This window comes from Balaenoptera physalus (genome assembly GCF_965194825.1).
Source record: "Balaenoptera physalus genome assembly, chromosome: 1".
Taxonomy (NCBI): Eukaryota; Metazoa; Chordata; class Mammalia; order Artiodactyla; family Balaenopteridae; genus Balaenoptera; species Balaenoptera physalus.
The window spans coordinates 10,283,803-10,309,263 of record NC_138882.1 but is presented as its reverse complement, the minus strand read 5'-3'; the positions used below and the strand labels follow the sequence as shown (position 1 = coordinate 10,309,263).

Below are 25,461 nucleotides of genomic sequence, written 5' to 3'. Positions count from 1 at the left end.
CTGTAGATGCATGTAGCTTCCTGTCCCTTGGTTCTCCTCACAGCAAAGCCCCACACAGAAAATGAAGTCCAGCAGACCACAGCACCCATAAGTTCTTATCCGCAAACCTGCAAATATACTTAGACCTGCACCTGTGCCTTCCCTGCCCCTTCCAATGACAAGGGGACAGGAACTTCCTCCTATGCTTCCACTAGGACATCTCCAAAGTCCGACCCCCCCTTCTGAATCCCACCTCCTCCTCAGTCTTCAGAAACCTGAAATTCTACGGATTTTCCCTCTTTCTCCTATGTCTTCACCCTCTGTCCATGGCTACCACGGCCAACTTCAGGCTGAATCACTCACAGTGTAGACTTTATGAAGGATGTCCCCAGAGATGTGCAGGCCAGGTCTCCATTTCCTCTTATTTTTTGCTGCTTGTTTCTGCCCTCCCCACTCCACTAAAACCACTCTCACCGGGGTTATAGATGACCTTCTTGTTAACAAATCTGAGGGATGTTTTCAGTCCTTTGCTCTCTTAATCTCTACCCAGGTCCTAACACTCAATTAGCCATTTTTTTTTTCCTTTTGATAACTCCTCCCTTGGTTTCTGTCATAGCATATTATTCTGATTTTCCTCCTGCAGGGCCCTCTTTCTCAGTCTCTCTCTTAAACATGTGTGTTCATTCATCTGTCTTGAGCCACCCGCTTTTCTTGTTTTATACTGTCTCCTGGACCATTTCATCTTTTCTTTTAGCTTCTCTTATATGTTTTATGAAAACTGCCCATGTTTACCTTGAGGCTGAATTTCTTCTACCTGAACTTGTTTCCTTTCCTTCTCCCACCGGGTAGAGTCAATACATCAACAAGTTCGGATAGTTCCTCCGCTAAAACATCTGAAATCTATCCCCTTCCCACCACTGCTACTGCCACCTTTCTCACCGAAGCTTGTAACATCCCTCACCTGGACTCCTGCAGTCACCTCCTAACTGGTCTCCCTCATTCCACCCCGGCCACCCTACAATCCATTCTACTACAAAACCAGTTTCAAATGTTAACACATCTATTCCATATTTTAAAACCTTCAATGATTTTTCAGCTTCTTACTATGAAACTGATGGTGTGTAAGGCCTATCGTGCTTGACTTCTGCCTCTACCCTTATGGCTTCATCTCCCACCACGTTCTTGCTGCAATGAACACTTTGGAGCCTTTCTCTCCGAGCTCTCTCCCTGCCATACTCTGGACTCATGTAGTGACCACATTCCTTTCATTTCCTCAATGAGGACTCGACCCATTGCCTACTCTGGACTCATGTAGTGACCAGATTCCTTTCATTTCCTCAATGAGGACTCGACCCATTGCCTCCTGACCTGGGCCCAAGCTGCCTCTCTCCTTCACTCAGCACATTCCTGCACACCCTGTAGTTCTAGCTCAGCTACTGCTTTACCGGGATGCCTTCTCTAACCACCCCTGGGTCCGGTTAGGTTCTCCTCCCATGTGTACTCATGGGCCCCTGTACTTCCTGTTGCAAAGTCCCCACCACGTGAATATTCACTGCTTGTTAGTGAGGATGGGAAGAGGAAAGACAGGACCTATGTAGACCCCCGGCAGCCAGAACCTGGTACATAACAAGTGTTCAACAGATGTTTCCCATGAGCCAATAAAGACTGATATAAAACTCACTCCTTATCCTGAATAACTCATTGCAGATAAGTGTGAATATATATTTAGCAAAGTATTTCCGGCTCTCATTGTAAAGTGTGGATTTAATCGTTTTTAACAAATGTTTGAGTTTTTTTCTCAAAGTTTTGAGTTAAAAACCTTCTATGCCATACATTGTCGATAAAGCCTGGGCTGACTAACCTCTACCTCAATTTTAAAGTCAAAGTTACACTGACCAGCGTGGGGAAAGCCAGGTAAGCAACACTCCACTCAGAATTCGCCCTTAAAAAGGCTTATTTTTTTATTTGGCTGTTTACACTATTTTGTTTGGTTAATTACAAAGAGGCCAATTCTTGTTCAGTATATTGAGAGAGCTTTCTATAAATAAGAGTTATCCAAAGTGGGAAGACTTGGGAGTTGGTGAATTCATTGCTGGGAGTTCCTACGTGGAAAGATCTTTTTCAGAGAGCTGTATTTTTTGAAAGCTGTTATAGAGAACAGGTGGGCCAGATGAGTTCTAAAATCACAACTCAAAGCACCTATATCCCTATAAAATATTTATGAGATGAGTCATTTTATTCTCTTCCCTCCTTCCCATCCCCACCAGTGGCTGTGTTCCATTAACTTCAAGAACCCATCCTTATTTCTGTATGATTTATAACTTTGTCTCTTCTTTAGACGTTGACTCTAATATATAATCATTTTAAATCACTAGATTATACTAAGTATATGCTGCGTTTCTTTAGAAAAATGAGCAGGCGGAATTGTTGGATCTGTAAGATGTGCAAAGATGACTCTAAGAGGCCTCCTTCAAAGTAAGTAGCATGTAAATTCTATTACCATTATAATGTATATTTATCACATGATAAGTAGGTGTATGTTTATTCAACTGCTGTCTTAATATATTTTGCTCAGAAAGTAAAATTTGCATTTACACATGAGTAATTCCACTAGAAGGGCAATCATGCGTTACACTAAGGTTCCGTTTTCATTATTCATGGTTTACACTTGAGAATTCAGCAAGTTTAATGTTTTTAGAGAGTCTTTTACGAACAAATATTCTTAGGTTTTTTTAAAGTCTTATATTGTTAAAATTTTATACGTTAAAATGAGACTCTTTGATCCAAAATATTTACATGGTTCAAACCCTCTATCTACAAAGTGCCAGACCTTCATCCGTGGTTGCAAGAGGTGAGACTGGAGGGGTAAGCGAATGCTCACCAAGCTCCCAGGTCTCTTCTACATTTTGCCATAACTCAGAATGAAGCCATTCAGATGGGGCCAGTGGGTATACTAAAACGGAAAGCGGAATGCCTGAGGAGGGTAACAAACCGTTTGACTGGATTTGCTCACCTTGAAGAATCCCCAGGCCGAGGATCCCTGTTGGGTTAACCTGAGAGCCTGACCTCGTCTGCGTGGAGACTCAGTCGCGGCCACGCATCCCTGCTACAGTCGGAGCTCCTGGTATGCAGGCTCCCGCCCTGAGGTTTCCAAATATCCAAAAACGCTAACCAGCTACTGTGTGTCTGGAGGATGCGGAGGCTCCAGTGGTGGGTGGGAGAGACAGGAAGACCCAAAGCTCAGCATTTCAACTGACCAGCTGAGGCTGCTGAACTGCCCAGGCCCGTGGGAGAAGGAAGACGAGAAGGCTGGTTTGGGAAGAGCTTCCTTCTCTTCTGCTGATGATTCCCATAGAGAATCACCATCAACGCTTGCCTTCCTTCTACCTGCCCTGACACCCACCGTCAGGGCCGGCGAAGGCCAAGGAAAGAGAATTCACATTCCTCACCAACCAGGAGATAACAGTCACTTGATAAGTGCTTTATGTTCCTGACCTAACTTAATTTTCGGGGTAACTTTCTGGATAATAAAACTGAAGCTTGGAGATTTTAAGTTAGACCAAAAGCTATAAAGTCCAGCACAGGAATCAGAACCCAGGACTGTCAGACTCCAAACACTCCTCGTTCCTCTCTCCGCAATGCTGCGATGTCTCAGAATGCTCCCGTATCTGTTTGGTACCTGCTCTCTCTCTGTCCAGAAGAAAGGAGGGGACGCAAAAGTGGAGTCTGTTATTAGAAACTCCAGGGGATGAGGGGACAAAGGTGTTTAGAGTTACCCTAAGGGAAACCGGTAGCCACGGGACAGCATGAAACTGGTGAAATACTCAGAAAAAATTACAAGCAGAAATGGGATTAAACCAAAACTAAATTTTACTTCACAGCTTCACCCCCAACCATAATTAGCCCAATCACGATGCATCTCCATAAACTCATGACCCTTAGAGGCACAGGTACTCCCTTGCCAACAATCACCAACACCAAACTTTGAGCTAACCCAGGACAGTGACGGTATCTCCTCTCACACTGTAGCTTTTCTTCTTTCCTATATGACAGTTAGGTCTGCAGGACACCTTGCCAAGCACTTTTTGTTTCGCTGGACTGGAAAAGGTGATTTTAGGTTTCTGTTTTTAAAGTTCTAATACGAGAAAGGAACAATGAGTCTGACACGGTTTCATGGAAATGTGTGCTGAAAGCAATCTCAACGGCAGTGCACTGTTAAGCCTCAGTGCTGAAGCAAACATTCCATCTAGAACTAGCAAGTACCACCTGAACTTTCAGAAAACAAAGGATATTTGACCTTTTTAGGACTCCCAATATTTTTCTATGTCCCAGGTTACTTTTTAACCTCTTTAACTAATCTTCTTTCACTGTGTTAAGTACCTGCTAATGCAGATGGCTGTCCCCTCAACACTGAGTACTGAGCTAACTACACCAGGTGATAGCCAATGGGCAGTGCTTGCTTGTATCTATAGTGGCTTTTGATTAGATGCGGTTATTAAAAATAGGAAAAGTAAGAAAGTATCATAAACTGAATGGCAATGAACGCACTGAGTATTTTAAAGGAGGGAAAGAAAGTGATTCTGAAGAACAGTCGCTTACCAATTCACCTCAAAAAGCCCACCAAAATGAAAGAAATGAAGTCTCGAAGCCAGTATCTTCCACAGATATTTTCAAAATGGTAAATAGCCTTTTTCATACTGTTTAGGTCAAATGTAACTTGACATATTATTCACAGTGATAAAAACTAAAACCGTCAAGGTAAAAAAATATATAGCAAATAACTGACCAAGAAAATATTTATACGTAATAAATACAAAGTTATGCATGCCAATAGGTTTTGTGGATAAACTCTAAGAGTCTAATAGATAAATGAGCAAACACATTGCTGGTGGCAGCAGCATACAACGTGTAACCCTTTTAGAAGCATTGATTCTACTTCTGTTAATCTCTTAAGGAATTACCTTGACCGCTGGCATGGCAAGCCTCAATGACAGCTGGGTTTTATTTGTTTTTATTGGTGAAAAATTAGAAATGATCAAAACACTCATTGAGAATAATTATGTAAACTATGGAATGCCCCCTTGTAGAATACTTCATGGTCACTATAAATGATACTGACTCCCAGTGATTATAAATTTACAATTACTCATCTAGAGATAAAAGAATAAATATTTCCTTAATCAAAAAAGTAAATAAGTAAACTCACAATTATAAATTATAACACTATAAATTGTGAAGACATAAAAGGCTTATTAAAAGGGTATATATAAACTTGTGTGTACATATACATGTATATACACACCCCACACACATATAAAGTATGCACACACACATATGCAGAGAATGATTACTTCTTGGTTAAAAGCACACAAACATGCATACAACCAAAAAACTAAAAAGAAATACATCAGAATATTAACAATGGTAATCTAGGCCACAGAGATTGTAAAACTCTGGTTCTTTATCTTTTTAAATTTATTTTATCAGATTTTCATGTTTTTTCTACTTTTATATTTTTATAATTCTAATCACTTAGAAAGTAAAAATAAAACGTAAAAGATCACTGGGAAATAAATTTCCATCCCAAACTACACACAAATAGAGTATAACTATATCTTGGCATTATTTTCAAGATAGCATATTTCTATTTAGTTCAGAAAAAGCTTGAGAATATTTTGGTGCAATGAGCACCTTTTGTTTCTTTTCAAAGCCTTACTTTGGAGGAAGCATTACAGTGGGCCCAGTCTTTTGAAAAGTTGATGGCTACGAAATGTGAGTATCATGTACATATCATTTTTTAATAACTAGTCAGTTTTATTCTTGGAGGAAAATGAGGGAACTTGATGATGTATGCTTGCTGCTCTTCTCATAGCCTTCTAAACGGCAACTGCCAAAGTTAAAAAAAGAAACCTGAAAATAGTTTGCCATGTCAACCAGTATTATTTTCTTTGGTGTTAATTAAAGCAAGATTAGTCATTGTGAATATTTATTCTTCACAAGTATATGTGTAAAATCCCTTGGAAAATATGTTTAAGTAGTAACACATACTGAAATATACTGCCTTCCTGTAGCTTTCTAAAGTTATAATTTAAAAAAAACTAACAACTTCCTCTTCTTAGTGCCTTGAGAAGTAAGAATAAATTTGAGTTTTGATATTCTAAAAATCCTCAAAGTTTGCTTCTAACTTTATCAGTGTCTGATTTAAGTGGGACTTCATATAAGTCCATATTTAGTTATGTATGTGTCAGAATTCAGATGGTATAAATGGAAGATGATAGCAGTGGATGTGAGGAAGATAAAGTCAGAGGCTCAACACAAGACATACGAAGGAGCAGTCAACTGTGTCTGGGGTAGGAAATTGGGAGGCTGTAGGAAATGATAAACACCAGAAGACAGGTACAGAGAAAAATTAGGGCACACTCAAAGAAAATTCCTGTTTGCTGAACTTGGTACTTCTTTCAAAATGCGGTTTGTTCCCCTCAAATGTCTGCTAATGATTTGCTCTAGACCTTGTTAAATTTGAGATTCCCTGTTAGCCTCTCTGTGAACGTTTAATCTGTTTACATCTATTGACTGTGGGAGGGGAGTTAGCTGTGATACCCAAGGTTTAAATTGGCAGGGGTGCCAGCAGTTATTCTGGGCAGGGTGCTTCCCGTCGCCCAAGGCTCGCCATGTTTCTGGGGTGCTGCCTGCTCTTCTCTACTCAAGGGCCCCACCCCCACCCCGGTTCAAAGACAGCTGTCGCCACCTGGCCTGGAGGGCCATGGCACAGGTGCGGACCCCTGGCTACTCCTACTGAAACACCTTAGCCAGCCGGCCTGGCTCTTATTCCACGGCACCCACAGTGCTGGGACACACAGCTCCAGGCTCTGTCACCACCTGAGGGCCCACCTCAGGTAGCAGCCCTTCCCAGTGGGCACTGAAGGCCACGCTTTCTTTCTCTGACGCCACCGTCCCCGCCTCTCACTTTTCAGGTGTACCTCATAGTTTGTGATCCGGTTTGCCAGCATGACTGCAAATTTTAAGATATGTATCCTTTTGGTCAATTTTAGGATATTGGTATAGGAGGAAGAGACTAAAGTGTATGCTCAGTTGGCTATCCTGACTGATCCTCTGTTAATAATTCAGAGTTCATCCCAACCCCCAGTAATCCATATTGTGCAGCACTGCCAGATTAATCTCCCTCTTGGAGTTTATTATTCTTCATCTGCAAAACGGCATAATATCATGTATCCTTTCAGCATCACCGTGCAGGTTAAATATACACCCCCTCGCTCAATGCCTGGTACGGAGGAGACACACAATGACTGAGAGTTATTTCTCTTAGAAATAAAGTGCTTGTCTTGAATAGCATTCCTTTTTCTCTGCTGCCCACCCAAAAGTCCAAAGTCTCCAACTTGGTTTGCAGGACTCTATACCTAACCCAACGCACTTTCTAACACTTACCTCCAGCTCTGTCCCTACACGTGACATGCCCTTCTGCCCCTGTGATGCCTGCTCTATCTTCTACATGCCCAACTCTCCTGGTCCAGGCTTTTGCCTCTCTGTCTACTCTGCCCATCCTTAAAGGTAAAATTCAAGTCCCACTTTCTCCTCTTGGAAACCTCCTGGAAATATTTTTCTCTCTCTCTTCTATTTGATAGTATCATTATTTACTTTGCTTCTAATTATGGCAATTTTGTGTACTGGGTTTTTTTCCGCAGCTGCATTCTCACTAGATTGTAAATTCCCTGAGAGCACAGATCACTTCTCATCCACCTTTCATCTTACCTCCCAGAGGCCGAAATTGTGCTTTGTACCTAATGGGCATGCAGTAAATGTTCAATGAATAAATACAAGACAAATATTAGTAAGAAAAGATCAAAACGCCATTGTGTAAGAGTTTAGGTCAAACCTCTTGTTGTGTAAGAGTTTCTGTGCCAATCCTGGCAGCCTCATAAACTGAGTGAATAAAGTTAATTACTCAGAAAAAATTTTCAAGTGGGATCTTGGCTAGAATTAGCAATTTAGAGATCTAGCATCATAAGAATAAGTAAAGTCTAAAGAAAAGATGAGGACAGGAAGACAGCATACTGCTCTTCACAAAAATCACCAAAAACAGGGTACTAATCTTACCAGAAAGTGAATTACTGTGAAATTCATGTAAAAATTCAACAATCATGTAATAAAAAGGTGATAAAACAAATCATTCTATGGGACATGCAATCAGAAAGATAAAACTAAGAATACAAACATTAAATGTGCCAGAGAATAGACTGCGTTTACATTAACCAAGCACAGGAGTAAAACTCATCCTCTAGCTAAGACACACAGATGCCTCCACACAAATTAAAAAACAATTTCTAAGAATATGTAGTTCAGAAACCCACATGGCAAAGATTCTCACAAAGGCAAATTTTGAGCTGGGACTTAAATGACTCAGATTGTTGTAAAATGATAAAGAGTTCTGACTGTAAGTACTTTGCTTTCTGACTGAAAGCAAACAGGAAACGGTTTTAAAAGAAGGAAGTAAAGACAAATGACTGCTTCTTTCAATGAAGAAATGTAGTGTGTAGTATTCCTCGGAATTTGGTGTGAAGACTGGTCTCATTAAAAAATCTCCACAATGAATTAAAGAGAAAGTACCCTGCAGAAGTTCCAAGTTTACAGATGATAGAAAGTCCTTCAAGTTTCCAAACATCCAAGATTTTAGGAAAAAAATTATTTTCAAATGGGCATAAAAGTAGTAATAACTTTTTTTTTTAATTTTATTTTTGGCTGCATAGGGTCTTCGTTGCTGCGAGGGGGGGCTACTCTTTGTTGCGGTGCGTGGGCTTCTCATTGCGGCGGCTTCTCTTGTTGCAGAGCATGGGCTCTAGGCGTGTGGGCTCAGTAGTTGTGGCTCGCGGGCTCTAGAGCACAGGCTCAGTAGTTGTGGTGTACGGGCTTAGTTGCTCCACGGCATGTGGGATCTTCCCGGACCAGGGCTCGAACCCGTGTCCCCTGCATCGGCAGGCGGATTCTTAACCACTGCGATACCGGGGAAGCCCAATGATCACCTAAAAGCTGAGGACTCTACAAACTGGAAAGGTCAAGACTAAAAAATAATTAAAATCAAAACTCTGATTAATCAACATTTTATTTTTGATTTTGATTAAAATATCAGAAAAGAATGCCAGAAAAGAATGCAGAAGGCTCATACATAAATAATATTTTTTGGCCAAATCTCAAAAGATGAGGATAGAGGTTTCCCACTAATATTCGAGTAAAGTATGCTTAATATAAATAAAAAAAGTTTAAAACGGCAACTAATGCCCTTGGATGAGTCATTCAATCCTTCCACGTATCTGGCTGACCTTCCTGGCACTGGACAGTACATTGAAAGAGGCCTAGAGGGTCACTGTGCTCAGCTCGTGTGCACCCTCTAGAGGGAGGAGAGAGACAAACAGGAAAGCCAACTAATAGCTTAATTAATTCCACAACGTAATAAGTGCTTTGAAGAAAATAAAACCAGGTCATATGACAAAGAAAGACAGGAGTAAGAGGGAAATTCAACGGGATGATTAGAGACAAACTGTCGGAAGGTGTAAAATTTGAGCTAAGAACTGAATGACGAGAAGCGGCCAGCCATACTGGGGTCTGGGGGCAGAGCGGCCCAAGCAGAGGAAAACCATGTTCAGAAGACCCTGAGATATGAATGAGGTTAGTGTCTTCAATTAACCGAAAGAAATTCAGCATAACAGGAGCACAGGGCCTTATAGGCCACATGAACGACCTTAAATGCAAAGTAACAAGCATTAATGTGCTTTGAGAAATACCCTCTGAGGATGGGGAAGGGCAAGGGAGGGGAGGAGATTAAGAGATACAAACTACTAGGTATAAGACACATAAGACCCAAGGATGTAATGTACAGTACAGGGAATACTGCCAATGTTTTATGATAACTTTATATGGAGTATGATCTATAAAAATATCAAATCACTATGTTGTATCCCTGACACTAATATTGTAAGTCAATAAAAGAAAAAATCAATAAAAGTACGCGCTAGTTCTCTTCTGAAGAAAAGAAGCAGAGAGACTAGTAAGAAGGCTATTTCAATAAACCAGTTAAGACTGGAACTCAGTAGGGAAGACAAAACCTGGAGTAATTAGCATATAGATGCTAATCGAAGCGGAGGCCCTATGAGCTCACTTAGAGGGACAGTTCAGAGGGAGGCGAGCAGAGATCCAGACGTGGAGCTTAGATGCACACCAATATTTCCATATCCAGAGAAGAGAAGGAGTCTGTGAAGGAGATGTTAAAGGAGCATCAAGTGAGTGAAGAATAACCAGGACAGCATATCATCACGGGAGGCAAAGAAGAGAGCGTTTCAGGAAGGGAGGTGTGCACTGTGTCTAAGGCTGCTGGGAAGTCAGGTAAGATGTGGAAGGAACAGCGACCATTAGGTGTGGCAACATGAAGTCAATTGTGCTGAGGTAAGAGCAGCCTTGGGGCCAAGGTGGAGATGGATTGGACAAGAGGAAGCAAGGCAGATGATACAGGGAATTATTTACATAAATTCTGCTGTGAAGTTCATTAGAGAAAAGCCCAGACGCTGGAAGGAAGCGTGAATGCAGTCCACGCTGGGCGTAAAGAGTCAGTAGTTGTTATTGGTTTTACTTGGGAAATAAAGCAGCATATTTGCAGACGATGGCAACCACTAGAGAGGAAGAAGCGGATGACACAGAAGAGAGTGGCAGCGACTTTAAGAGCAAAGGAGAAGTGCAAGGCAACAGGGAAAGCAAAATCAGGTGGGAGCCACAAATGAACTGTTTGGCCCACCCAAAAAGCAACTGGGATCCTTTCCTCTCAGGAGGAGAGTCAGAAAGGGCAGGTACCAGCGGAGGTAGGTTGGTTGATTTGGTGGAGAGAAGGTAAGGCAATCTCCACCTAATCAAACCTGTGTTCTCAGCTAAGTTTGAAGCAGGGTCATCAGCAGCTGAGGAGAGGAAGAGTTGGCACTGTGAAAGGACGGGATAGGAAATAGTTTCTGGAGAGTTGGAGAGCCACGATATTAGGGGAGGATGGTAGGATGACAGGGTAATGCTGAGTGCCCATTTTAAAATTTGCAGTGATGATTTCAAGTGAGAAAGCACAATTGTGTATTCTTCCATGGCCTGTTGTGTGCACTCCGGCACAGACACAAGAGCAGACGTACAGTTAAGCCCTTCTGGATCGGCAAGGGTTCTGAATCCCAGAATTTGCATCAATCTTAATTTTGGCCAAAATCATCCTTAAGTGTACTGAACGCTTCCCTCCCTTTCTCAGTGATCACAATCACCGTGGACAGCCTTGGAAATGCCAGATGGGAAGTGTAGGATGATCGTAGTGCTGAAGGCACCGGGGCTGCTCCACGCTACGGAGCAGCTGCATCACGGCAGAGAGTGCACACTACAAGTCACTGAGGGATATTGTTGTCCCCTCCTGTGTGTTCCCTCGGCTCTCCTCATCTGTGAGATTCTGTGCTGCTCACTGGGGATTGGCAGCTCCCTACACCACCCTTTATTCTCAGCGCTGCTACCCACAGCTGTTGCCATGGTTCCCCTCGCCATCCCTCTTACTCCCCATGCTGCCATGCCTCACCTTTCCCACTAGCACTTTCGTCTTCTTTAACTTCTCAGGCATGTCCTCACCTTGCAGGGAAAACAACAGAACAACAACAAACCTGGCCTTTTGTAGACCTCAATCTTCAGTTAGTACATTTTCTGTCTCGCTCTCAAGAAACCAAAAAGTAACAACTATAATCCTCTGGTCTTTGGTGCTTCCTGGATGCTGAATAATTAGAGCCTGCCTCTTTACTTTTCAAAATCTACAGAGAGTCTCTTTAAAACACAGAAGCACAAGGGATCCAAAAGCCTGGATTGACAAACATTTCTTTACTGGGTACCCGTTACCCGTCAGGCAGCACGTAGGCGTGGGGCATGCAAAGGTGAGTGACTGCAGTGCTCGTTCTCAAAGGGCTGGCAGGCCAGGGGAGAGTAAGAGAAATAAATCAACACACAGAACAGACTGTGGTACAGAGGGAGATACGATGAGAACGAAAATAAGTGTGGACTAGGTGCTGCTTGTCAACTGACAGGAAGCACTTATCTAACCTGCTGTGGGGACAGGGGCTTCGGAGAGATTTTCTTCAGAAACTGAGATACCAAACCTGAGTCTTCGATCAGGGTCTGAAGCCCGCCACACAGAAGGAACTGCATATACAGCAGCATGGCAGTAACACACCACCTGGCCGGGAGGAGCAAGGCGCAAATCAGGACGGTGTTCAGGCATGACAGGATGAGGCTGGAGAGGCAGACAGTGTGGTATCCTCATGGGCCCTGCAGCCACTGCCGAGAGGTAGGGGTTTTACCATTAGAGCAATGGGAAAGGCTGAAGGCTATAAATAAAGGGCCATGGCCAGATTTTTGTTTTACAGATTTTTCTCTAATAAGAGTGAAGAAAAGATTGAAAGCAGATCAGATGGATGAACTTAGGCTTTTTCAGATTAGATATTTTACAAATATTCCCCCAAACCATAAACAAAAGTAACATGTAAAAGTAAAACAGAAGATAATGCCATAAATAAAACAGATAGTGTCTTTAATATACAAAGAGACCTGGAAATTCAAGAAAACAGTAACAACGCAAAAGAAAAATGGACAAAAAATTTGAGATTCACAGAAAGAAAAGAAATGGTCTGGAATAAAGAAAAAATGTTTAAGCATTCATATTTTTAAAACACAAATTTAAATAATTACAAGTCACTGGTTTTACCCAATCTGATTGGGAAGGAAGGAGTGTGTAGACATGTCAACACTGCTATTACTAATGAAAAACAATGAAATATTTCTGAAAGCAATTTTACAATAGGTATCAAGAGTCTCCAAAAATATTACATCATCAATCTAGTAATTCTACTCTTTTAATTCTAGGGAAATAATTAGAGATGCAAAGATTTATAAACCAAAATGGTCAATGTAGAATACGTCATAACATATAAAGGGGTAATAATCTAAATATTCGATAATGGTAGCACGGCTAAATATAATACAGTGTTGTAGTCCTGCAATGGACTATTACATGACCTTTAAGAGTAAACAGGAGGGAAAAAAAAGAGTAAATAAGAGAAAGTGTTTGCTACACCATATTAAGTATGAAAGAGTGATACAAAATTGCTTTCATTGTATAATGCCAGTAAGGTAATTTGAGAGTGTGTCTGTATTTGTGAAGACGAATGAATACTGTTTAGGTAGAAAGTTAAACATGAACAAAGGACTGAAAGAGTGAAAGGAAATAATATCAAGTTGTTAACAAATTTCTGTATTTAAGTTGCTTTTATAATAATACAGCAAAGAGAAGTTAGGAGAAAAACCAGAAATTATTAATATCATACAAGCCAAACCAGAGAATTTCAATAAAACAGACTTATTTTAAAACTTCACACAGAGGCTGGTAGAATTATGGAATTCATTTTCCCCAGTGGTACATATTAAAAATAAAATGGATTTAACACAGTTTTAGATACTTTTCTGGTGGCAGACTGCCACACAGACCATTTTTAGGATTTAATGCATGCCATGAGCCTTGCTGCCTTGCAGAAAACAATCCTGGAATAGATGGGCCACCATTCTGACTCAGACAAGAGGAATGTCATGTTTCCTTTCTATTTACATCAAGATACCAGCATGTGTCACCTTGTGTGTCACAGAAATACTAATTTCAGTGACTAATTTGTAAGAACACACTAGGGAGTCCCAAAGGCGCCACTCTCATTCTTCAAGGAAAAAGTGTACACTATGTGTGACATAAACCTAGTTCTTCCATCTTCTCAGTTTAATGAGCAATTCTCCTGTTTATCCCTATTACTCTGCTCAAGCAGAATCATGGTCTCTGGAGCGTTAGTGCTCAGAAAGGAGCATCATTTAAAACCTCAGAACGGGCCACACTGGGCTGCATCGCCTAATTTGGAAAAGGCTTTCCCACCTTGTAATTCCCTTGTTGTATGAGTCAACAGAAATTCTACAGTGAGCAATTCAGTTCTGACTTTAATAATTGCTCGGATTCCTGGAACACTTTCTTTTTCTTATAATTTATTTAATTAATTTATTTATTTTGGCTGTGTTGTGTCTTCGTTGCTATGCACGGGCTTTCTCTAGTTGCGGCGAGCGGGGGCTACTCTTCCTTGCGGTGCGCGGGCTTCTCATTGCGGTGGCTTCTCTTGTTGCGGAGCATGGGCTCTAGGCGCGGGGGCTTCAGTAGTTGTGGCACGTGGGCTCAATAGCTGTGGCTCGCGGGCTCTAGAGCGCAGACTCAGTAGTTGTGGCGCACGGGCTTAGTTGCTCTGCAGCATGTGGGATCATCCCAGACCAGGGCTCGAACTCGAATCCCCTGCATTGGCAGGCGGATTCTTAACCACTGTGCCACCAGGGAAGTCCCCCTGGAACACTTTTGTACAAATATTTTCAGCTGCTTAACTTACATAAAAATTAGCCTAATGAAGATAAAATTCTATAAAACATACCAGTCATGTGAGCTACTTGTTCTCCACACCAGAGTCCTATCATTAATATCAGACAAGTTCAAGTGGTCCAGGTCAGCTTTCACTAGGATATGATACAGTAATACGTGGTACCAAAATCTCACTAATCTACAAGAAAGGTGCATTTCTTGTTCATGCTACACAATGACTGGGTCAACTATAGCTCTGTTGCAGGTCTTTATTCTGGCCTTCAGACTACAGGAGCAGCTCTTCCGGAATGTGTCCTTCTCACGTAATTTTTTTGGAGGGGTGGGGAGCAATGGCAGAACCCCCTGATAATCCTCCTGAAGCCTTCTGCCTGACCTGCACATGACACTGTGCATGGGTGTCATTGGCTGACACAAGTCCAATGAGCAAGGCTGAAATAAGTGGGACATGAAAGTACAATCCTCCTCCAAGAAGGGCAGGAATAACTGAGAACAATACCACACTGGGTATCTATATAAAAATATATGTGGCAACACACGGATGGGTTCATCAGCAGAGGACTTGGGAATGTTGAGAACTGTTGAACCATTCGGCCAGCCCCAAAAGACCCTTCCTCCACTCAATCAGGAGGGAAGTTAAAGAAGGCAGATACAGATGCAGGCAGCTTCTAGAATAAGAATCCCTAAACATTTTACTATACAGTTAAGCTAAACATAAATATAAACACAAATTCGGAATACTATAACATGTAATCTAACACTGGTTTCCAAATTATCCCCCAACCTGCTCCCTACCCCATCCACTTAACCCATGCAAGCAGCCTGGTGGCTAAGTCTCATTCCAGGATCTGTAGATTTCATCTTACCGGTAGCTTGTTTCTTTTCCTATTCCATAACTCATTTATTTTAGGAGCATTATTTTCTGTTCCTAATGAAGCACTCAGTCAAAATTTCTCTAAGTACAAAGTATAAAAAATTGCTTTTTATTTTCTTAAATAGGATTCTAGTTCTTTCAATACACACTGCAAATTATTGGCTTCCAGCTTCACTTGTTACGCCAGAAATGGCTTTCTGTTTTGATTTGTTTTGTTTTTTGGTTTGCCTACCCATTCAGCTGTTTCTCTAATAGGAATACCAATTGCTACATCTGTATTCTCTGACCCCAGCTTTCTGTGTCTGTGATGAGGTGAGGCACATCTTAAAGTTAATTGCTGTGAAAACAAACTTCTTGTTTTAAGTGTAAGGTAAAATATATTCCCCCATTGGGCAGAAATACCAAATCCATATCCTTTCCTTGTTACATTTTTACACAAGCCCTACCCACATCTAGTCTGTCCTCTCAATTCAAACAATGCTTCTTTTGAACCCTCTCCCACCCAATGTCGTGAAGGCTACACTTGCTCCCATGATACTAATGAACCAAGCTCTAATTTTGTGTCTTCCTAGGATAGCACATTTCTTGCAGATCGCCAGCTTTCCCCAACCCTAATGCCTCCTTAGAAGGTGTTATTAGAATCTGCCTCTGTTTGAGTTTTTCTCTTGAATACAAAATACCTTAATTGTTGTCTTTATTTTTGTATCAGTGCTGACAGAGCAGTAGAAGCCAAGGAGTCAAGGAGCCTGGCTTTCTGGTGCTAGGAAACTCATTAGATCCAATCTCTAATGTGAAGACCTAGGAAAATATGATTTTACTCACCGTTGCTATTCCCTCTGATTACTATTATTTCTTGTAACAGTTAACAATACTAAGATATTGTTAGTCAAAATCCTATGTTTCATCACGTGTTCAATGCACCTACATACACATTTCTGTCACTATCATTGGAAAGTTACATTGTCTTATCATTTAGCAATTCAATTTCTCAGATATGCCAAGAGACTTCGTAGTCACCAAAAGAAGTTTAATATTTTTCTCAGAGGGTTCATCTTGAATCTTGAGAATACTTGATCCCCCCAAAGATTCTGATTAATGTGTCAGATGTGTGAAAACTCACTTAACCCTCTTCTTCAAACACTGGTGCCCACAAAATAGTGGCTCAATCGGGGAACTTCCTCCCACACGTTTGCCCCTATCTTCCCACTTCAGCAAAGACCAGAGCTGAGGATGACCGTCTCTGGCATCAAGCGTCACTTAATGGATGTTCTGCACATCCTCACGGTCCCGTCCTGGATTTTGAGGCAGTTTCCAACACCCTGTCCGAATTCCATTCCCTGCCTCGTCCTTCATTTCTGGTGTGAACCATAAACCATGGGTATGAAGTTGAATTGTTCATCACCCATGTTCTCCTGCTCTAATTGCGTACGAGAAACACCCCGGGCTATACAGCCTGATCAGTTTATCATTTCTACATGGTCTGGACATTTTCCTTTCAACCCTGACCTGCCTGTTTAGATTCTAAACCTTGCTCTTACCCTCCAGTTTGTATTGAGGTTTTAGATTTTTCATGTCAGTTTCATGATCAGAGCTCTCTCCCACTGAGGCCATTTAAGTCCTGTTTCTGGGTCCTTGTGACCTATTCCATCCTAGACCCAGCCACACTAGTGGGCATTTTGCTCTGAGTAACACGGAATAAAGGAATGAAGGAATGATCCCACCACTAACTGGCACTGTCAAAACATGCTTCAGATGCACAGATGTAACTGAGATGTGGGGTGTGTGTGTGTGTGTGTGTGTGTGTGTGTGTGTGTGTGTGTATCATTATATAATACTCACTTGTCAAATAATTTGGGAGCTCTGATTCAGATGTTAGTTTTAAACTGCATTACATATTGTTCAGATATTTTTAGGATGCTGACCCAGGAAAATAAACTGATTTCTCCTCTACTTTTAGATGGTCCGGTAGTCTATGCAGCATACTTAAAAACGGAGCACAGTGATGAAAATATTAAATTCTGGATGGCGTGTGAAACCTATAAGAAAGCTGCCTCACAGCGGAGCAGAACTTCTAGGGCCAAGAAGCTTTATAGGACTTACATCCAGCCAGAGTCCCCTAGAGAGGTAACCACACCTGACAATGCCGGCAACCGGAAATCATACACCCCAGGAAAGCGTTAGTGTCTGTCAAGCACACGTATGTGCCAGCACTTTACATCCAGTACCTCCTATAGTGCTATGTAGTCAGTATTGTTAACCTTATTTTACAGATAAGAAACCTGAGAATCTGAGAAGTTAATTTAACTTCTTCAGTGTCACACAGCAGTTAAGTAGGAAAGTTAGGCCAGACTTTAAATCTGGGATGTTGAGTTGGATGTTTACTTTTTCAAAAGCAAGTAGCTTATCTCTTATCAGTCTTTTAAGATACCAATGAAACTGCAAACAAAATTACCCTATTCCACTGAAAAGGAGAGGAAGAAAAAAATTAAACCTTTCCATTCCATTTTCATCTTCAATTATGCCTACTTATGTTCTACATGTAATTTCACTTTTCAGATTAACATTGACAGTTCGACAAGAGAAACCATCATCAAGAATATTCAAGAACCCACTCAAACGTGTTTTGAAGAGGCTCAAAAAATAGTGCATATGCACATGGAAAGGGATTCCTATCCCAGGTTTCTAAAGTCAGAAATGTACCAGAAACTTCTGAAGACTATTCAACCCAACAACAATTTTTGACCACCACTCAAAAGTTTAAATTGTAGATGGTATACTGAAAGTCCTGGCTTTGTGCTTTTACTATAAAAAAAAAAAATCAGAAATGGAGCAGGAATGAAATAGAAGAAATCAAACTATAAATTGATTTCTAGTTCTCAAAGAGAAACAGATCCTGAAAGGATGGACTACAGAACTCTTGTAACATGAATAACACAATTTATGGCATACCTACATAGCTCACTTAATATATAAGGAAGGAAGGTCTTTCTTCATGACACCAGTGCGATAAAGTTTTTACTGTAGAAATCCAACTAGATGGATGTTTTCTTATTAATGAAATGTTTCTGTCATAATGCACAGATCAGTTCTTTAAAAACTGTAGTTATATGAGTTTTGTCTCTAGCTTGAATGTACTCTTTAGATAGAGTGCTCGTAATAACTTTAATTAGTAGACAAATTTGGTACTCAAAGTATAATCAATTGTATTATATCATGAGCCATATAAAAAGATGTGTTCTTGAGAGATATTTTACCTATAAAATCTTCCTACTATTACTTTCATAACTGAACTTCTATATTGCATATATCTTCTACATGTGAAAAATTCCAAATGAGTCTAAGCTATTTAAATGTATGAATTTCCTCATTTATTTTCATACTTATATTGCTATAGGGTAGAAAATTTGGTTCCTATATGTTGAGGTTTTTTTCCTCACAATTTGAATCCATCTTGATGGTCTTGATAATCAATAAATACAAATATAAACTAAAAACTTTATAAATATGTGATTTTTTTCAAAGACATGATAAAGTAATTTTTCCGGTAAAAGACTGTTTTTATCTTCCCTGTCATAGAAGCTTCTTAGAATCTGTCAGAATATTACAGAGGAAAGAACTCATGTCTGTTTCACTTGCTTTGTTCAGCACATAGCATAGGATAAATGTTCCTTAGTAATGGATAAATATTCTTTACTTTTGATAAAGAATAAGATACTTAAAATATTTAATATCATTTTTCCAAAGAATTAACTGTAGGAAATTTTTGATCAAGATTTTTAGTTTTAGTATGAAAAGTGTTTCTCAGGTCTCAAATTTGACTGAAATAGCATTGCTATTTTAAAATGCCTATAAACCTAAGCTGTATCACATGAAGATAAATATTAACTGGAATTATTCTCATTAAACAAAGAATTATTATAATATAGAATCAATATTTAGGGGTTCATTTCTGGGAAAGAGAATTAGCTGTGCAAGAGAACATTTTTTGTTAAAAAGTATAAAGCTGATTAATGGGGGCTCTAGTTACTTGTAGAAGGTGTTACCACAGTAGTCCAATTTTATCTAATCCACTGAATTTAATTTATTTCTTTTTAAAATACCAGTATAAGAATACAGGTTTAAGTCTTAGATATCTGAACTTGATAAATGATCCCTAGGCACAATATGCCAGAAAAAGAAATGTTTCCACGTGTTTCAAATAGTCTCCTCATCTCACTCCATCAGCAAATGAGTATATGCATGGGCAAGTCAGAAAGGTCATACATCCATGGCCTCGAGACACGTGGTTTCAGGACACCTTGAGCCCTTCTCACGCAAATTATACTAAATCAGCCAAACACTGATGTAACTAATAAATGGAATAACCAACATCCTTTGCTACTTATTTTTCCCCTTGCACTCCAACACAGGATAAGTCTAGAATTTTCAGTTTTGCTTATGTGCTGATTTTACCTTCCAAATACAGTCCCTCTGCCCAGCCCTCAGAGCACGTTCACCTCATGTTGGGGAAGCAAGGTGCCACATGGTGACAAGGAACAAAAAGCTTTGGACCAAGCAACTGGATTAGCGCCTATTCACGCCCCGCATGTCTCTCTCTGTACCTCTAGTACCAGTAGGCCTCAGTTTCTTCATCTATAAAGTAAAGAAATAGGGCTAGCTGACGGAGTGAGCCACATGCAGTGTGCTTTACATCCCATTACTAATGTATTCATCATTTCCTTCAAGTTTGGACTCATTTTGAAGAGGAATTCCTCCAAAAATTGATGTTTTCACGGGAAGGTGGATAAGGAACTAGTCTGTGTTTAACACCAATTGAGGGAGTTCTAAATTTTTTTACTTAGGAACAGAGAATTTAAACTTAAAGTGCTATCTGTTCAAGAACTCTATGTGGAAGTATGTGTTTCATGTGACTGACAGTTAAAATAGTTTTCAGATTATTTTAACTTACTATCTTAAATCCTGTTTGTTTTTCTTAGGATTTTTTAAAATTAATAAATATTTCATTTTATTAAAACAATTCAAAAATTGATTGTATTTATCAAATGGCTACAAGGTTATATTCACATTAACACATTTTTACATGATATTTGTTTTATCCTTATATTTTCAGATTAATAAATTAAAAACATATTGTTAGAGTTCTGAAATCAGAACCTGGATATATTAATGATTTTTTTCCCATTTTTAGATATACATTTTCAATTTCTGGAGATGTACAAGATAAGACTTCATTGTTTCCTCATAAAAATAAAGTCTTATCTTCTCCAAAAAAAGATAGCGACAGAGATTTGTACAATTCAGATTCAAGCATCTTGGCAGAAACGAGCACTTTCCTGTTTATAACTTATCAGTCACACCACAGTTTTGGCAACTGCAAAGGACTTTTTACCAATTTTGGAAGGATGATTACAGAAAAGATATGTATGAAGCTTTCTTCAAAGACATAATGGGGTGTGATTTGAAGAAAATCATAAGATCCTACTGCCCCAAAATATCTTTCCCATATCTAGGACCTGAAATTTCCATCATGGTCATAAAAGATGAAAAATAGCATCTGAACTCAAGCTTTAAGTGAGCAGTGAAACACTGGTGCTGACACATTACCTGTTGCTTAGCAGAAAGCAAAACTTGGGGAAAATAGAATACAGGCATACGGGGTGGCACAGAGAAAGAGGCTGAGAGAACAAAGATATTAGAGTAAATAGAGGTCACCACATACCAAACACGAGTGGGAACTTGGGGGACAAATAGAAATGGATTTCTTATTAAAATCTCCCTATGTTGATAACAGAAAACCAAAAGGGGAAGGAGGGGTTAGTTTAAAAAGCAAGTATTAAGAGGTACAAACTACTGTATATAAAATAATAAGCTATAAGGATATACTGAACAGCACAGAGAATACTGCCAATATTTTAAGATAACTTCAAACGGAGTATAATCTATAAAAATTTTGAATCCCTATGTTGTACACCTGAAAACTAATATAATATAGTAAATCAACTATATCTCAATAAAAAATAACAATAAAATAAAGTATACAGGAAAAAAAAAAAAACTGTGCCTGTTCAGGCTATTTTGAAGTACTATTTCCCACTGAATAAACAGATGTTGAATGATTTTTTTAAAAAAGCAGTTACTCCCAACTGCTAAGTTTACATTTTAGTAGAAAAAAATGAATAGCATTCCTATAAAAATAAAAGAGCAAGTATTAAATTCCCCAATGAACAGTATTTATAGAAGCATTCCTTTAATAAAAACCTACCCAGCTCCTACTGAGTAGAGATATTGTAAATATGGACATTAATTAGAGGTTTCTTCTCTCAAGGATGTGTGAGCTGATAATTAAAATACAAAATAATAATGGCCAAGGCTGACGTGTGTACAGAGTGCTGTGGAATCCCAGCAGAAGCATCTACTTCCACCCTGGAGAACTTGGAAAGAGGAGAAGAGATGCTGTGTAAGATGATTCTTGAAGAGTAATTAACAGATCATTCAGAGGAAAGGAGAAGGCAGTGTGGATTGAAACAAGGGCTCAAGAAGGGAAATTCTGCGGCAATTAGAAAGATTTAAAAGATGGTGGAGGCTCTGAAATCAGATCTAAGTTCAAATCCAACAGCAGCTTTGAGAATTTAAGAAACTGCTTAACTTCCCTGAACCGTGTTTTCTCTTCATGTGTAAAATGATTAACAATAACATTAGTAACATCTTCCTCATAGGTTGTATATTTAAATGCATATCAAGTCTGTACTGTGGTCAATAAAATTTAATCATACTATTAGGTGCCATAAAAGTCCAAATGAGAGGCAATGATAGTCAGAGCTAGGCAAGTGAGGAAAAGAGAGACATTTCTGAGGGAGAAACTGTGAATTGGTCAGATAAGGGAAATAAGGGAGAGATCAAGGCTGATTCAAAGCTTCTCATCTGAGCATCAGGGGAGGTACAGATGCCGTGAGCGGAGAAAGGCAGCCTGGGAAGGTGAGCAGGACTGGGAGACCTGCTGTGTGTGAGTGTCTACATGCCGTACTTGGGACTCCAGAGAGAGGCAGAAGTGTAGATCTGGGAGCTGTTAGCATGGCTGAGTCACTGACCAGAGAAGCTCTTACAGGGAAACTGCAAAACAGAGGGTAGAAACCCAAAGCACTCAATCAAACCTTAGAGAAAAAAATAACATACTAATGACTCAAATTCGCGTTGTAAGCTCATCATGATATTTGCAGTAACGATAATGATCGTTTATTGAGTTTTCCTCTGTGGACATTGTGCTAACTGTCTGAATACATTATTCATTCATTCAACACATAGTTTCAGAGCACCTTCTGAATGCCGACCTGGTTCTCAGGTGAGAACCTGAGATGCACCAACAAACCTAGCAGAAGACATGGCTGCCCGCATGGAGCTTGCATTATCTTGTGTAACAAAACAGTAACCAAATAAAGAATATCACATCAGATTATGACAAGTGCTACAAAGAAAGGAAAAGAAACTAACATGATAGACAGCAGCAGAGGCAGGATGCGGACAACTGGAGAAAGACGTCAGGGGAGCTTCCCTGCAAAGTTCATGTGCTCCTCCCTCCTGACAGCCCTGATCGAGGCTGGGGACTCCAAGGCTTTGAGAAGTTAAATAACTTTTTCAGTGCCTCTCGGCTAGAACCAAGATCTTTCTGACTCTCATACCTTAACCACGATAAGTACAGCCTCCCACAAACAAGCTAAATGGCAAGTAAATGCACAATAACCTAATATATTAAAATACGTATTCAAATGTAAAGTGCTATTGCCTACACAGACTGTTTTAATATGGAAGGTCACTATTATAGCTACCGCTAGTTACTGCTGCTAATAAGCTCGTACAGATTGGTTTAAAACATTGCTGATGCTTAGGTTTCTGCTAGAAAGAAGAATTACCAGGCAACTGATTGATGTAATGATGCCCAAGTTCCAGTAGTAAGATGAAACCTCCTCTCTTTAGTTAGCAAATACATTGTTTACTCCAGGAACTGAAACACACATGTTGAGTAGTCAGCTTATGTTTATGAAAATGATGCGGGGGGAGACAGGAGAGGAGCCAAGCCTGTCGAGAGGTTGGAGGTCATGGTACTTACCGTGCAGCATCCCACGCTGTCACCGCTGTCCTGGATGAAAAATGAGCAGGAGGTCCAGGCTCAGGACGACGGCCATGGCCGGTCAGTACTAACGGCTAAATCTTCAGATTGAGAGCCTGGAGGAAAGGTGTGGGCAGAGAGTGAAAATGTCATTAGAAACACTAAAAGCCAAAGAAAGAAAGTGCTGAAAGAATCTAGAATCAATGGCCAAAAAATTTAAAGAAAATAAAGTAGGAAATCATGAGGGTATTTTAGTTATCTTCACAAGCAGCATCTTTCTCATCTGAGGTCATTTTTAAAAAATCTATCGGCCATACATGCAGCAGCATTTGCCACTTTCTGAAGACACCACCCGACATCTGGCACCTACCACTGTCACGGTCAGTTTTGCTTAGAATTAGGAACCAGTCACTTAGGGCTTAGATCATTTATCTAAGTATAAAAAAATTTGTTTATAGAAAGGATTTGACCAGAGGCATTTTCAAATTTTAACACTTTATGGGCAGAACGCCTTAGAAAGAATTACTCATTTTCAAAACTCAATAAAGTCTTCAGAGTTCAGGAAAAATACTGATATCCACTGTTTCACTTGAGCCTCAAAACAATCCTACCAGGATGAATTTTTATCCCCGATATGTGAGAAGGAGAGTAGTGAGATCCAAAGAGCACATGGGCTGGTGGTTGAGTGGTGAGGTTCTAGCATGCAAACAGAAATCCAGTAGCAGGTGGTAACAGGAACTGCCCTGCAGAGGTACGGCGTGAAGTAAGTGAGTTGATGAATTCAGACTCCCAGACCACTATACCTGGCAGGTCACCGTGAGCCTAAAAAGGTAGTTATTAAGACAGAGCATGGGATTTTAGAGAATAACGGCATGTGAGAATCAAAATGGAGGAAATCTGTAGATGGGATACAAAAGAACAATAAAATGAAATACATAAGGGGAAACAGAAGAAGCAGTATTGTAAACGCAGGGAGCAGCGGCCTCAGATGACAATCGCTAGAAGGGAGGAGGGGGAAATGAAGAAACAAGCCGCATGCAGAAGTGCTATGATAGTAAATAAGCAGTGCTTATAATGATAAACACCCTTCATTAGAGAGCTTCCATTCTTAATAAGGAAAGGACACTTTTCGATACAAGAAAGGAATCTGCCAGATCTATAAACATACTTAGTTTGAAACTTATCCTGTAAAAGGAATGGTACACAGAAAGAGGCGGGAAAACCTACTGGATAATTTGACTTCTTGACAGGATTACTGCTCATCTTGCTGCTTCTAATTAATAATGTATTTAGCTATATTATTAGACACTTGGATGTGTTTTTCTGGCAGCAATGGTAACTGAGTTCTTTCTCACAGGCCTTTGCTAGTGAGAATAATAATAAAAGACAGTTAAGGTAAATATAGTCTGCTTTCATGATGTAAGGCTGTCTGATAGCACCCCAGCCCTTTGGTGACTTACATACAAGTTACATCCCAAGTAACTAATCCTAAAATTGGACTGTACGTGCTAACTCAGTTTCTATGTCTCAGGGTGGCAGTTTGTTTCTAGAGTTGCCACAAATGAATGTTACTATTAGCTTAAAGCTTTGGTGAAAAGTGTCATCAATGCTTATTCTTTGAGAAGAGGAAAAAGAAAAAAGATACTGAGGTTCTGTTTCCAGAAAAAAAAAACTTGGAAGCTACTAGGTGCCAGGCACTGTGATAGTCATTTTGCATTTCTTATCTCATTTAAGTCTCACAATAAATGTGCAAAGAAGTTATTATTAACTACATTTTAACCTTGAGAAAACTAAGCTTCAGAGAGATTAAAAACTTGTCCAAGTTCACTCAAGGAACCAAGAAACCAAGCCAGGACTAAAACTAAGAGCTTTCTGACTCTGAAATAACCTCTCTTCCCATAAATCAAATGAGATTTTGCTGATTAAAGACCAAAATTGCAACTCCTTTCAGTCACATGCTTAAAATTAGCCTCTGAAATTGAGGAGACTCTTTTGTGACTGAGTAATGACTGATTTTCTTAATAAATCTCAAAAGAG

The 25,461-nt window shown here is 39.9% G+C and overlaps 2 protein-coding genes across 2 annotated transcripts in view; one reads left to right on the top strand and one right to left on the bottom strand.

Moving 5' to 3' along the window:
• The window catches only part of LOC309644460 (uncharacterized protein), a 377,358-nt gene that overhangs the window by 213,987 nt on the left and 137,910 nt on the right, over positions 1–25,461 (bottom strand). Inside the window, exon 6 of the mRNA XM_082428192.1 lies at positions 23,425–23,540. Within this exon, the coding sequence (XP_082284318.1) occupies positions 23,425–23,434 (10 nt within the window). The 5' untranslated portion in view covers positions 23,435–23,540. The remainder of the gene's footprint in view (positions 1–23,424; positions 23,541–25,461) is intronic.
• Positions 1,309–23,428, top strand: RGS13 (regulator of G protein signaling 13). The gene is made up of 4 exons (XM_082428314.1): positions 1,309–2,454; positions 5,690–5,751; positions 17,278–17,444; positions 17,877–23,428. Exons 1-4 carry the CDS (start codon positions 2,369–2,371, stop codon positions 18,060–18,062), a joined length of 501 nt encoding a protein of 166 aa, XP_082284440.1. The 5' UTR covers positions 1,309–2,368; the 3' UTR covers positions 18,063–23,428.

Bases quoted from the DNA above. Each gene is read 5' to 3' on its own strand.
- RGS13 (XM_082428314.1), top strand. From the start codon at position 2,369: ATGCTGCGTTTCTTTAGAAAAATGAGCAGGCGGAATTGTTGGATCTGT. The intron at 2,455-5,689 runs GTAAGTAGCATG...TTCTTTTCAAAG, and splicing joins TCTAAGAGGCCTCCTTCAAA to CCTTACTTTGGAGGAAGCAT. The intron at 5,752-17,277 runs GTGAGTATCATG...CTCTACTTTTAG, and splicing joins AAAGTTGATGGCTACGAAAT to ATGGTCCGGTAGTCTATGCA.